Raw genomic sequence first — 15516 nt, 5'->3', positions numbered from 1 at the left:
CTGGAAGTTGACATCTCATGATCCTAATTCAAAGCTGTCCTGGGCAGGAAACTTTGTGATGCTCTTAGCTCCAATTAACCACCAGAACACCAGAACTGGAACCGTGGCTCAATATGTTGGAGTGCTAATCTTGAGCAAAAGAACTCAAGCACCAAGAGTGACAATAACAAAAAGCCATTGCTGCTTAGAATATCTATTACTTGTGTTATTGTTTTATGAATCTCAACTGTTGACACAATTCACACTCTTCAAGTCTATATTGTCTATATATGAGCAGCTCTGTCAGCAGGTGGAGGCACCAGGAGGAGCAGCTGGGGCAGCTCAGACTCTCACTTCTGCTTCCCTGGTAGGTTTTTGTCATGGCTTATATCACTGTGGGAGGAAAGTTCATATGCTGTTGACAGTAATAAGTGGCAACATCTTCAGGCTGCAGGCTGCTGATGGTGAGAGAATAATCTGTCCCAGATCCACTGCCACTGAACCTGGATGGAACACCAGATGCCAAAGTACTACTACCATAGATCAGGAGTTTAGGGGCTTTACCTAGTTTCTGCTGGTACCAGGCTAAATAGCTATAAATGTTTCCACTGCTCTGCAAGTGATGGTGGCTGTTCCTCCTACAGATGCAGACAAGGTGGATGGGGACTGGGTCATCTGGATGCCACACCTCGCATCTGGCAGGGGAAACATGAAACAAAAATCCACATTATTACCCGAACTATAAGGAGGCTCTCCTGAAGAGTAAAGCATCATGGATCACACTGAGCAATTTTATTGCCCAATATTCTTTATCCTTACCTGGGAGCCAGAGCAGCAGGAGCCCCAGGAGCTGAGCAGGGATCCTTATGTCCATGCTGTGTGATGACTGGGACAGACTGCTACGCCGACTATGAGCAGCCTATGAAGAAGTCCTGAGGACAGTGGGCTGTGGTGCTGGCACATGCAAATCATCAGCATCTGGACAAGGTTAAACACAACTTTACAACTCCCTCATCTCAGTATGTCTACGCATTTAGAATCTCAGGAGACTTAGGTCAGGCAACGCACTGTATTGTTTCACAGAAGAGAATCAGCACATTTTTTTCTTCTGGGCACACCATTGATCTCATTGAGGATAAAAACCTCTTTTCATTTCTTTATCTGAGACAAAACCTGTCCATTAAAAGGTTAGTTCCAGAAATTTACAGACATTTTCACAACACTCATTTGGAATATGCCTTTATTTTCCAGAGCCGGAAATTTGGGAATTGCTCTGATTCACTGATAATCTTTATGTGGCAATTTGTCATCACTGCTCTCCTGTAATGTGATCCTTAGAGGTAAAATAAGAATATGGAGCTATTACATTGATTAGGAAATCATTAAACTTGTGAATTGTGCAGCACAGCCTTGTTTCTCCTATAACTCTGAATTTCTTGCATAAGCAGATACATAAATGCAAGACATTTTCTTCTCTTCAAACCTGACCAATATTTTCCACCATCCTAGTGGTGTGTATAAATTATAATGTGCATTATTGAGGACTTCATATTCCTTCTTGGTTTTAAACATCTTAACCAAAGCCACTTTGTTTGAATCAGAGATTCTCCTTGGAAAGAAGGATAAACTTGGGTTATGCTGACGCCTACTGAGTTGCCTAAACCTACAGATTTTCCTTTCACTTGGTGGTCTCTTATAGTTACAAAGGGAACACTGAGTTTCACACCTGTGTTAAAGAATTTGGGCCCAAGTAGAGTAAGTAGAACCATGGAAAGGAAGATAAGGTTGGAATTTTTTAACCGAATCCAGGAGCTATCAGTACATGGAAATGTCATTCATATTGAGAGGAAGCAACCTGGGGCTTAGAAGCAAGAATGAGGAGAGCTGATTGTTTATGCTGGGGAGGAAGAGCATTGCTGGCTGCATTGAAGGTGCTGAGGTGGAATGAGACACAAGGACATCCATATGGGCCTGTGCAGTTGTCACAGTGCCCACAAGTCACTACTGCATGGGATGCAAAGTTGACTCATCTCAGCAGTGTTATGCCAGTCTGACCAATATATGAGTAAATATGTGAGGGGGGTTGTATGCTATGATCATGTAAGTGACAGTGACAGCTGGTGTTTCTCATCATCCAAAAAAGTTAATCATGTGCCTAAATTCATGAGAGATCAATGGAGCCGACAGCACTACTCTCCAGGGAAAGAACTGTAATCTAACTACAGGAGAACTTTGTTTCCAACAGCACTACTCTTGAGGGAAAAAACTGTAATCTAACTACAGGAGAACTTTGTCTAAGAATAACTTATTGTCGTGTATGCAGGTGGACAAATTACCATAAATTCATACATATATGTATGTATATATAAGACTAGATTAATGAATGTATGGATGGATAATTTTCACAGCCTAGAAGTAATGATGCTCTACTTCCATGAATAGATAGCACCATCACTAATGTATCTGTAAACTTTCTCCAATAAGTGAAACAAGGGACCCTTGCAGAAATAATTGATTTTTTTATCGAAATTAGGAAAGTGTAAGATTATTTCGGACCATTTTCTGCTAAAAAAAAATCCTGGTGTGTGAGGTAAAGGAAAAAGTGGAGGATCAGCTAGCATGGGATACCCACTGGCCAATTTCAAGGGATGTTGAATTCCATATAAACAGTAATATACACCATTAAATCAATTGTAAATCCTTAGATTCACCATGATATTTTCATAAGAAATGGGATATTCTAAAATGATTTAAAACTTCACATATTTTCATAAATTGCAAAAGGGAAAAATTATTATACAGCAGAGAAATCTGGCAGCCATCACGTAGTCTAGAATTGAAATGAATATCACCAGTAATGATGATTCAAACCATGGGTCTGTTAACAGTCACCATAAAAAGAACACAGTAGCACTTCTGGACTTTGCTCACATATATGCACTACTGAATGTAACCTGCAGGAAAATTGCGTGAATCTAGTTTGAGAGACATTCAGAAACATGGCTGTTGTGCAGTCACTGAGAATGATAAGACCATGATTATATCGTGTTTTATTCTTACGCAGTAGGATGAAAATAACATATATTCTTCCATTAGAACTCATTCATCATTTGGCAATATTTCACTGTCAGTAGACAGAGATTTCAGTTTATAGAAGAATGGAGAAACAAAAGGTAATTCAAGGAGGAAGCTCAAACAAAACTTAATTCAGGTGTTCATTTGTTATAGCAAGATATGATTTTTTCCTACCTCTCTCCTCTGTCCTCCTGTGTTCTACTTCTGTAATTAGGAGAAGAATTTTCCTTGTTGTTAACAAATTGTAGCACTGTGTATACTCCTTGCCATGCACAGGCTTCTATCTACCACTAAGATCTGTTTCTCTCCATGAGGTCAAGACAGGTAAGATCAATGTGGACAAATGCAGGAGACAATCACTGCCCAGGGAATGTCTTCTCAAACAGGCCATCCATCTGTCCTGCAATGGGATTAATTTAAACATCCTTAAAAGCAAACTGCCTACAAACAATAATAGTTGTTTGTAGTAAGAGCTCTGAAGTGCATAACAGATGCATTGGAAGAGCAAACATATATGCCCATTCTTTCATCTATGACCAAGACCATAAGTTATAGATTAAAGAAGGAAATTAAGTTACATTTTAAAGAAAGTATCATTATGAATCTTGGGAATATAATTGATTCAACATAAAAAATTTCTCCCTTTGCCTGTGAACAAACCACTTAAAATGAAGATTGGTTCTCTTCATTAACAGAGATATTAAAAATGGTCTAAGATGCTCTGTTACAAAGGAATAAATGTTTTGAATAGAGAGTCAGAATCTGGTTCATGTGACTCATCTGTGTGTTTGCTGATTTCTAATTGCAGGGACATGATGGCATGAAAAATGAATATCCTTATTCAGAAGATGAGTTAGTTAAATGGGCTTCAGTGAGATCATACAGGATATATTTAATGAACCACAGATGTTCAATTTTAACTTATTTCTTCTTCCTCTTAGTTGAAGAGACTAAATGTGTTCCCAGATGCCCACTACCAACTTTCCTTGAGTAATAGTGTTGCTAGAGAGAGTAGCGAAAGGGCAGCAGGTGGGGTGGGGTGGCTGGAGTCTCAGGACACAGGACAGCATTGTCTTGCCTTTGCATTAAAATGAGGGTTCTGTAAGATCAGTGGTTTGTGTCTACAAGTACTCGTGGTACTGTTTCTAAAAGTGGTTCTTTATATTTAGTGTAAGGAAATGTAAGAGAGCTCAAGAACTGAAGTTATTTCAGCTTTTACTCCCAGAGGAAGCTGTGACACCTGTGACAGAGGGATTGGTTAGCATTTGAGATGTCATTGGGGGAACTAGTTGTCCTGAGATAGAGCAATGAGAGAGATTCCTAAGTATGTGAGAACTCATTTTTGGAAATGGTGTTTGCACTGATGGAAATCTAATTAGTCTCTTTGGATGATCAGGATGTGTTAGCTAAGACCTCAAACATGTGAGGTTATTGTGTTTTCTATTCTCAGATTCCCATGTGGTCTTTCATATTGCTATTGGGACCTTATTTGTTCCACTATTTTCTTCATATATTTCTTTTTAGGTGTTTGATCAAAGATCAGAAGCTTCAATGATGTTTAAACATTTGTAGCATTTATAATCCATAAAACAACTACTTTGAAGTCTACTTAGCATTTGGTGGTTGGTTACTGATGTCACTGATCTTTTTTAAACTTTTCATTTCCAATTTATTGTTTGAATCTCTAATGGCTTACCTTTATCTACATAGCATGACAAATGCCAATGATGGGTCAGGTTTCCTACACTACAAGTCCATCCTGCTTCTTCCATACACCCTGGTGTGTGGATTGAGAGTGCATTCAATGTGCATGCAGGTCACCTCACTTCCCTTTGTTCAAGGCCTCTCTTGTGTCTCTGTCACTCACACATGGAGTGAGGTTTCAGAGAAGAGTATTGAGGGGAGGCCTAGAAGGGATGGGGAGAATGATGAAAGGGTGTCATACTTATAACTGTATTTGTACTTACAAACTGATTGGTTGAATGGTAACCACTTTGTACAACTACTTAAAGACAATAAATGTATGAGTAAAATTTAAAAAAAAATTTGCAGAACACCAGAATCAAATACTATGGGGGAAGAACATACAAAGAAATAAACAAAAAAAGATCACATAGTATAAGTACATTAAAAAGAACAGCAAGAAAGATAAAATGTCTTGTGTCCCTATCTTGGGGTTCATGTCACTTAACATGAGCTTATATGGCTATACGTACAGAGCTTTTCACCTCTTCTGCTTGTCCTAGGCATATACTAGTTATTGCAGATAAGGGAAACCATATAACCTATGATTCTTTGGGTCTGACTTATACCACTTAATATAAATTTTCCAGGTCTTTCCATTTCCTAACAAATGGGTTGATGCCATTTTTATGGACGCATAGATTTCCTTTTCTTAATCCATTCATCTACTGAGGGGCATGTGTGTTGGTTACATAGCTTAGCTATTGTGAATAATGCAGTGATAAACATGGTTTTTCTGGTAGTATGGCCTTGTTTGTGATTGTTTGGGTATATGCCTAAAAGTGGGATTGGTCAGTGATAGGGGAGCTCTAGTGGAATCTTTTGAGGAACCTCCAAAGTGCTTTCCAAAGTGGTTGAACAAATTTACATTCCCACCAACAGTGAAATAGAGTTTCCTTTTTGCCACATCCCCTCCAGCAACTGTTGTTATGAGAGTTCTTGATTATAGCCATTCTAACTGGGGTGAGGTGGCATCTCAATGATGTTTTGATTTGCATTTCTTTTATGTCTAGCAAAGTTGAGCATTTCTTCATGTGTCAATTGGCCATTCTTATTTCCTCTTCAGAGAAGTCTCTTTAAGTCTTTAGCCCACTTATTAATCAGGCTGTTGTTTCTTTGAGGATACATTGTTGGGGGATTTAATTTTTTTGAATTCTAAGTATATTTTAGATATGAGGCCCTTGTCCATTGTATGGATAGTGAAGATCTTCTCCCAATCTGTGAGCTTTCTATTGATCTTGCTTGCTGTGTCCTTTTCCATGCAGAAGCTCTGCAGTTTCATGGAATCTCTTTTGTCCAAACTTTCTTTGATTTGTTGTGTTTCTGGGTCTTTATTAAGAAAATTTCGGCCTGTGCTAAGGAGCCCTAGAGTTTCTCCTATTCTTTCCTGTAATATTTTCAAAATGTCTCTTTTTATATTGAGTTCTGGGATCCATTTGGGGTTGATTCTGGTGCAAGTGGTATATACCGATCTGCCTTTAGTTTAGGAAAAGGTTTTTAAAGATCTCTTTGGTGAAGAAAAAAATCCCTTGACAACAAGAAATTGATAAATGTTTAGGTTGATGAACTAATTTGTTAGTTACATTGTTTAGATGATTGGACAATACATGTACATACCAAAACCTACTATACTTCAAATATATTATAATGTGTCAAGCACAAGTTGTTTAAAAAATTAATGACAATTTTTTCTTTACAATGTTGTTTTTCAAAAATCTTTTGTAAATACTATATTGTCCTGGTTTTAAAAGGTTACTTTGACATACCTAGAAAGGCTTCTTCTTTATTGAATGACTACAAATTTTTGCACAACCTGGACTGCACATAAGCACAGATGTGTGTTTTTTGTATGTCAGAAGAGGCAATGTCAGATATATGCTGCTTGCCTGAAAAGAAAGACAGAGAGTTAGGGTATGCAGATGCCTCCAGGGCCTTCCTCCCAATACTTTCTAGTCACCTTTAAAGACTGACTCCATCTGAGAAGCTCTGTCAGCAGGTGGAGGCACCATGAAGAGCAGCTGGGACAGCCCAGTCTCTCACCTCTACCTCCCTGTGAGGTTTTTGTTATGGCTTGTATCACTGTTGGAGGTCTACTATAATCCTGTTGGCAGTACAAAGTGGCAATATCTTCAGGCTGCAGGCTGCTGATGGTGTGTGAACTCTGTTCCAAATCAACTCCCATTGAACCTTGATGGAATCCCAGAGGCCAATCTATTAGCAAAATAGATCAGAAGCTTTGTAGTATTCTCTGGTCTCTGCTAATACCAATTTAACTCATTGTGAATGTGCTGACTGGTTCTGAAAGTGATGACAAACAAACTTATAAGCAGTGTTGGTTACAATGAACTGGGTGAATCTATGCATTTTCTTTTTATTTATTTTTATTGTGAAAATACTGTACAGAGGGGTTACAATTACATGGGGCAAGACAGTGAGTACATTTCTTATCAAGCATTGTAGCCTCCTCCTTTGTTTATGCTACCAATCTGCAGAAGGAGACCCAGGACCTGAGAAGATGCCTTCCTGACCATGCTGTATGCTGATTGGGAGGATTGATTTCTGCATAAGGTGTGAGCTGCCTTACAAGAAGTGCTCCAGGCAGTGGGCTGTGCTCTGGACATGGGCAAATCAGGGTCTGGGAGAGAGGAGCACAGATGCAAGGCTAATTTACTTTAGTATCTCAGCACAGACCTGTATTCTTCAAGGTACCCTAGACATGACCAGGGTAGCACAGCTGTGCTTGCAGAAGATGTTTTTCCATGGAGTCCAGAGAACCAACTAAATTCATATCCCATAAATAGTGTGAATTGTGATTTAATTGTTGTTTATGACTAGCTTTTCATACTAACTTTTTATCTAAGCCAATCTTTTCAGTGAAAAATAGATCCAGAAATGTATAATTCATTATTTTGATTAGATTTATTTAAATTATTTCTATAAACTTTTTAATTGGTAACTATGAACACAATTATCCATTTGCCCAGACATGGAACAAAATTTAAAACTCATGATAGCTAGCAAGCTAGAAAGTTATTCAGCTAACAAGGTAGATGGATGATGGATGGATGGATAGATAGATAGTAAGACAGACAGATAGATAGATTAAAATATGATGATAGAAACCCAATTATTTTCAATTGAATAACAATGAAAACTATAACAATATAGTATGTGAGCTATAATATCATGGTCTGCAATTTACAATTTACCCAGTGTATATCTGCTATCAACTCCATATATATGACTTGCTGTTTTCCAATCCTGAATGTGCCTTCCCACCACCAAGGTCTAGGACAGCTAAAATCAGATATTTGCTCTGTTAGCCCAGAAGCCTCCTCTCTCATGGCATGGCCTGCTTTTTCCCTGTCAACACTAGGCCCATGTAATAAAGGCAGTAAATGATTAGCCCCAACCCTCTTTCCCCTTAGAAAGCGATCCTTTTGAATAGCTATAACCATAGAAGGCAGCAAAATCTCCTAGACCTCATAGGTTCTATGGTCTCCTGAGAACATTTTTTGCTAGCTATAGCAAATCTTACAGGAAAAGACAGCTCCAGATATGTGTAAGTAATTATTTTTTTTACCAGATAACCCGATTCATTAGCCTGTTTTCTTTTATAAACAACTTTATTTATTGATGATGAATAGAATTACCCAGAGATATAATGAGACTTAAGACTGAAGATAGATGGAGAGATAGAAAATTGATTAGAGAGAAACCTACAATATTTCAATGAATGATGAAGACATATGTGAAAATATACTTTGTGAAAAATATTGTTGTGTTCTGCAAAGTACAGTCTACCTATTGGGTATCTGCTATCAGCTCCACATAAGCCATTTGTTGTCCTTCACTCCTGAGTGCACTTTTCTATAACCAGGATTTAGGACAGTTAATATCAGATTTTGGCTTTCTGTATTCTGAAAGGACATAGATTCATCAACAGTTTTGTGATCATTCCACATGTCTGAGCTAGAAGTCTCCTACACCTTTGGATGACATTCATGTTTGTCCTTTCATATTGTTCCCATTCAGAAACAGATACTCTTTATCCTACAAACTGAAGTTAACTCAGATTACTCTGCTCTATGAACATGTGCATTACTATGTTACCCATCTCTTTTAGTGTCAAACTGAAGAAATCTTTAGTGACTTAACTACTGTCTGGGCTTGGAACCCAGACAAGCAGAATCCCAAAACCCTACTTGCAATAAATGACCTTAAGCAAAAAGATTTGGATATGTTGCAGCAATCAAAGAGTACTTGTGAAGTCTTGAGTTCAATCCTCAGTAGCACAGAAAAAAAAAACACAAAAAGAAAGACCAGCATCTTAAACTAATATACATTTTCACGTGCAGAATTCCCTGGTGCTGACAGGACTTCTGTGTGGCTGCGCTGCAGAACACTAAGATGATCCCCATATTATATCTGAGCTAAGGCTGAAGAACCATGAACACTCAGATCACAATGTTATGATGTCATTAATAAATGTGAAAATTTCCCAACCCAGTGACTACTCAAGCTGTAGAACTGAATGCATCATTATGGTACTGGCAAGTGTTAAGTATTATTCTTTCTTTGAGGACAATAACTTCACACATTTCCAATCTGATTGTCTGTTAATACAAATGTATTAGCATATGGACAGACACTACTAACATTTCGATGTGCCTTTTCCACAAAGTCTGTGTAAGAAGGATTTTCCTCAGTGGAAACCTGTGTGTCTATGCTAAGAGCTAGAAGACCCCAAATGTCAGTGACTTGGGGAAAGTGCTTAGATCACTGAAGGTGCTGCCTTTGGGAGGGTTAAAGGAGTAAGTCAGATCTCTTAAGAGTCAATTGCTATGACATGAAGACAACCAAATAATCAGCCTCTTCAACATGTGGCTTTTTAATAACACACCATGTCCTGATACAGACATGGAAGCCCTCACCTGAGAACAGACAAATAAGGACACTGCACCTAGGACTTTCTAAATCTAAAAGTGTGTATTAAACAAAACTGTTCTTTGTATAGTGCTCAGGTACTTTATTTTAACAAGTAGGAATGAGCTAATGAAGGTATGTGTATGTTTATGGGCATCTGCATGTATATGCAGATGCACATGCATATGTTTTTAACATGTGGGTTAAATAGACATGTTCTTAAAAGGGGCTAATAGAGAAGTAAGGAGAATCTCTTACCCTTGATACTCATCCTGTAAACACAGCTGATTTTTTTTCTGCCAGTCCTCATGCTGGAATGCAGGGCCTAGGCACTTTCCTTGCACTATGTATACTCAAGACTAGTGCTCTACCACTTAAAACAGAGCTCTACTTCCAGATCTTTTTGGTTAATTAGAAATAAGAGTCTTCATTTCCTGTCTGGGTTGGCTTTGAACCACAATCTTCAAATCTCAGTCTCCTGAGTAGCTGTAATTACAGTTGTGAGCCACCAGGCCCTGGCTTGCACAAGGCTGCTTAGACCTAACAAGGAACACTTGTTATCTTGCTGAACTGAATATTCACATTCAGTAGATCTGAGATGGTTTATAATTTTGCCTTTGTCACATGGTCTTTATGATGTTGATGATGTTGAATTCGGTACACACTCTGAAGAGAAAGAAATAATACTGCATCCCTATTTAGTTGAGTTTCCTTTTTATATTGTTAAGAAAGATTTTCATTTGTTTATGAAGAGATTCTTACAAATTTCATGCAAAAATTTCATTTGCCATTGACCTGTGACTTAATGAAACTTTCCAGTGTTGCTTGCAATATGTTGATGATACTTAGAATCAATATGGAAATGTACTTGGGTAATGAAATCCTGATCAAATCCTTGAGTTTTGGGTCATATGACCACAAAGGGTGGCCAGCTCTCAACTTCTATTACACAGTTTCTATAGGAAGTGTATTTCCCAGAATGCTTTTCCCTCCCTGGTTTCCTGCAGATATGCTAAATGAGGGCCTCACATAGGATTCTAGGCCCTAAGATGACTCAGTCATATCCATCCCCAAATATACAGGAGGAAATAGTTGAGAGCTGTAGACAACTGAGGATTCATACATTTTTACATATTTTAATGTATTCGATATGTTTTATATTTTATTGTACACATACTGTACAGAGGGTTACAGTTACATGAATAAGGTAATGAGTACATTTCCTATCCAGCATTGTTACCTCCTCCTTTGTTTTGCTCCTACCATCCTTTCCCTCCCCACCTCCCAACTCCTCCCTCTCCCCCAAGCTGTAAAGTTTGTTTCTAAGATAGTGTCTTGCACATCTGATTATTACAATGGGTCAGCCTTTATTATATGTTTTTATACATTATGTGTGTCTAAGTATGTTTTTTCTGTTAACATATACATGTGAATATCTATCAATAATTTCATATATGTAAGCCCATTTCTAATTCCTCTGATATTTATTGATGTTCATGGGTCAATTGCAAATTAATTGTTTCTTTTTCAGAAAATTCTTTGGTAGATGCAACTGCATTACTTTTATTTACATAATCTCATATTTCTCTGTATTCTATCACTTTATATTTATTTTATAAATACTTTTATTATGCAATCAGTTCTCATAAAAATGCATCCTCTCTGTTCATGTTTCAGTCATCATTTCAACAATAATAAAATGTAACGAACTTCTCAAAATCTAGGGGCTGGTAACACAAATCATTTATATTAGTGCAAAGACAAATTCACAATTGCACTGATGTGCCCAATCCAGGCAGGGCTCAGCTTCTTCATTTTGTTGCAGATACCTGGTCTTGTCTCCATTGTGTGGAATTGTTTGAGCTGGAACAGAGACATAAGAGGAAATGATCACTTAGGATTATATATATTCTGTTGTGGTCAAACTATTGTAACAAATTTTTGTCCAAATATCCCCAGAACAGGACCATGAATTTTTATCAAATTGCTAATAAACATGTATTCCATTATACTTTCAAAGGACTGGATCTTATAACTGAGAAATAATCATGAATTTGCAGTTTGGCATCCAAGAACAAAAATTAGTTTTTGTTAATTAGACAAAGATGTAGTTGTGTTGCTACCATTTTTTTTTCTTAAAAGGTCTTCGTTGAGGTAAAAATCTCCTAAAGCTTAGATTCCAAAACACCCTATGGAAACCTGTTAACTTGTTGAAATGCAGAGCATCATTCCTTGAAGAAAGGTGAATCAGCTGTTTTGCATTTGCATTTGTAACCAGTGCAGAGAGGTGATAAGAATACTTCTGGTTTCAGGAAAAGAATGAGTAGAAATGCTTAATTATATGTATTTAGGTAAACAAATATTCCTCCATTATATTCCATATGTGTGTTTGCCTGTGTATGTGCTTTTCTAGAAAGTTATTCCAGTGTTAAATGTTGACAACAAATATTTAATGTAATTTGTCATTTTGTAATTACCATTACTACAATGAATATTTCTTGATATAATAATAGACTCAATAATAATATCAGGAAATAACTCCACTTGAGCTCCAGTCACAACTCTTAGATAGGGAGTAATAATGACAGCTGACTTGTCAATCATACAGGAATGGCAGTGTGCAGAGTCCCAGTGAAACTATATTTTTCTTTGCTGATGACTCACAGACTAGTGAGGAGACAATGAGGAGCTCAGGTGAGAATAAAAAATCTGATGGGAACTTCTGTTAAAATTCCTGAACAGAGAGGAGAACTGAGATTCAATTCTGACATATCTGGCTGGTCGTCCACAAAATGCTACAATTGTGGATAAACATTGCATTAATTGTTCCTGTTAATATGTTTCCACAAGGGCTGGGAAGGTGGCTCAGTGGTAGACTGCTTGCCTTGCATGCATAAGGCCCTGGGTTCGATTCCTCAGTACCACATAAACAAAAAGAAAAAAAAAGCCAAAGTGGCGCTGTGGCTCAACTGGTAGAGCACTAGCCTTGAGCTGAAGAGCTGAGAGACAGCACCCAGGCCCCACAACCGGACCAAAAAAAAAAAAAGATGTTTCCATAAGTAACTTAAAGCTATTCCATAAGTTCATATACATTTCAGACCTACACTTCTTCTATGAATGATACCTTGATGAAACCAGAGCATTTACAACTTCAGGCCACTTTTTCCCAGATGGATTGGAGAGCATCATGGTGAAACAATTTATAGCATCTGAAGCAGATGCACACTGGGCACTGGTGGAGACTTGAGAATTCCCCAAGTCCTAGCCTGTAAGATGTCATAGTTCCAGGTGTCTAAGGTGATAGAAGTGGCTCCAAGGCAAACAAGATGAATGATGCCCTCCTGAAATATTTTTAAATATAAAGCCACAGAGGTTGACCAGGTTAGATTGTGAATATAGCATTCATTGACAAAGGGTTCAGTCTCAGACTTCTGGGACCTATGAACCATATTACAGGGCTTCACCACACACCATTCTCTTAAGTAGAGCCAGAGCCCCAGGACATACAAGGCAGACATTACTGTGCTTTGTGCAATTTTGTATGTTCCCCAGGTTGATCCAGCTGAGAGACACTGATAAAACTTTGGTGATGGCTTGATGGTCAGGCAGGGTTTGATGAACACACAGAGCAGAAGCTAGAAAAGGCACAACTGGGCTTCCAGGTTCTGAACAGAACGCATAGCAAAAGATGTAGGCTACCCTGTGCTGAAAGGTAGTAGTATAAATTTCATCACAGAGAGAGAATAATCATCATGGAAGACATTTGGCTTTTAGAGTAAAGGTTGGCTATAATATTACTGAAGAGAAAATTGAATTTTCAATAAATACCTAATGGTTCATCTGGTCTTTATATTCAGGTAATTATTCTGGCTGTTATAGGTTGCATTTTGTTGTATTTTCATATACTCTTCATCTTTACTCAGAGTCACTCTTCTATTGACCTCAATATCTTCCTCCTAGGCAGACTCACACAATCTGCTGGGCTGCTCCCCAGACCAGCCAGCAGCTGGGTGAGGGCAGTTCACCCAGCCAGATGGGAGGTTTTTGTTCAAGGCTGTATCACTGTGGGAGGAACATGTGTACCTTGAAAACAGTAATAAACTCCAACATCCTCAGCCTCCACCCTGCTGATTGTCAGTGTGAAATCTGAGCCTGACCCACTGCTACTGAATCTGTCTGGGACCCCAGATCCTCTTTTGGAAACCAAGTAGATCAGGCGATGTAAAGACTGGCCTGGCTTCTGTAGGAACCAATAAAAATAGGTGTTCCCATCGCTATACAGAAGGCTCTGACTAGACCTGCAGGAGATGGAGGCTGGCTCTCCCAGGGTGACAAGCAGGGAAAGTGGAGTCTGGGTCATCACAACATCTCCATTGGATCCTGAAATTAGAATAAGGCAGAGTGCATGATTATATATAAATATAGAAAGCCATGCATACATTACTTTTACTTCACTCAAGCACAGGTTCTTGCCTTTCTGGAGTGTTCCTCACTCTCTCAGACCTAAACCTCATTGCCCTACTATGAACATCTAACACATGGCTAAATTACAACTGGTAATTCTTGCCACACACTCTCATTACTCCCTTTACACTTACCAGGGATCCAGAGCATTAACAGCCACAGGAGCTGAGAGACAGACTTCATTTTTAAGAAGTGAAATCAGGAGTCTTGACAGGTCAAGGCAAGTTCAGAGCTGAGCCTTTATTTCAGACTTAGAAATTAAAGTCCTCCTTAGGGAGCAATATGCAAATAGCCAGGTGGATGTAACAGTGTAAGTAAAGAAAAAGGAAGGGAGTCTAATGGCCATCGTTTTTCCTCTTCAAAGAAGTTTCTCTGTAAGGTTTTAGCCCACTTATTTATTGGGCAGTTGTTGCTTTGAGGATTTACTGTTGGGGGATTTAATTTTGTGATTTCTAAGTATATTTTAGATATGAGACCCTTGTCTGTTGTATGGCTAGTGAGGTCCTTCTCCCAATCCATGGGATTTCTATTGATCTTGCTAGCTATGTCCTTTGCCATGCAGAAGCTCTACAATTTCATGCAATCCCATTTGTCCAAACATTCTTTGATTTGGTGTGTTTCTGGGTTTCTATTAAGAAACCCAAGGAGACCTAGTGTTTCTCCTATTCCATCCTGTAATGTTTTCAGGGTGCTGACTCTAAGGCCTTTGATCCATTTGGAGTTTATTCTGGTACAGGGTGATATATAAGGATCTAGCTTTAGTCTTCTACAAGTGATGAACCAATTTTGCCAGCACCATTTAGTGAAGAGACTGTCTTTCTTCCATTCTATGTTTCATCGAAGATTAGATGGCTATAGTTCTGTGGCATCATTTCAGTGTTTTCATGAAGAAATTCTCAGCTTCTCTAGTCATAAAAGAAATGCAAATCAAAACAACACTGAATAACAACTCAACCCAGTAAGAATGGTTATAATCAAGAACTCTAATGACAACAGATGCTGGAGGGGAGGGATGTGGACAGAAGGGAACCTTACTGCATTGTTGGTGGAGTGTAAACTTGTTCAGCTACTTTGGAAAGCAGTATGGAGTTACCTCAAAAGACTCCACATAGAGCTCCCCTATGACACAGCAATGCCATGATAGGGCATTTATATGAATGATCATAAACAACACTATACTACAGCTACCAGCACAACTATGTTTATTGCAGCATTGTTTAGCATAGCTAAGATATGGAACCAACCCAGATGCACCTCAATACACAATGGAATTCTAAGCCTCAATAAGAAAGAATGACAATGCCAAATTTGTTAGGAAATAGAAAGATT

At 38.3% G+C, this 15516-nt stretch overlaps 1 long non-coding RNA gene and 1 gene segment (V, D, J or C); both read right to left on the bottom strand.

Moving 5' to 3' along the window:
• Positions 1-238: 238 nt before the first annotated feature.
• Positions 239-908, bottom strand: LOC106000781. Its single transcript, XR_001175808.1, has 2 exons — positions 799-908; positions 239-674 (listed from the first exon to the last, which is right to left on the bottom strand). It is a non-coding gene; the product is annotated as an uncharacterized LOC106000781 (long non-coding RNA).
• Positions 909-13751: 12843 nt separating this feature from the next.
• LOC106000766 lies at positions 13752-14419 on the bottom strand. The segment is given in 2 exon segments: positions 13752-14103; positions 14322-14419. Coding segments are annotated over 2 exon segments (381 nt in total).
• Positions 14420-15516: the final 1097 nt, after the last annotated feature.

The sequence above is a fragment of the Dipodomys ordii genome, unplaced genomic scaffold (genome assembly GCF_000151885.1).
Source record: "Dipodomys ordii isolate 6190 unplaced genomic scaffold, Dord_2.0 Scaffold237, whole genome shotgun sequence".
Taxonomy (NCBI): Eukaryota; Metazoa; Chordata; class Mammalia; order Rodentia; family Heteromyidae; genus Dipodomys; species Dipodomys ordii.
The sequence above is the reverse complement of the archived record's forward strand: the minus strand, read 5'-3'. Positions and strand labels throughout refer to the sequence as shown.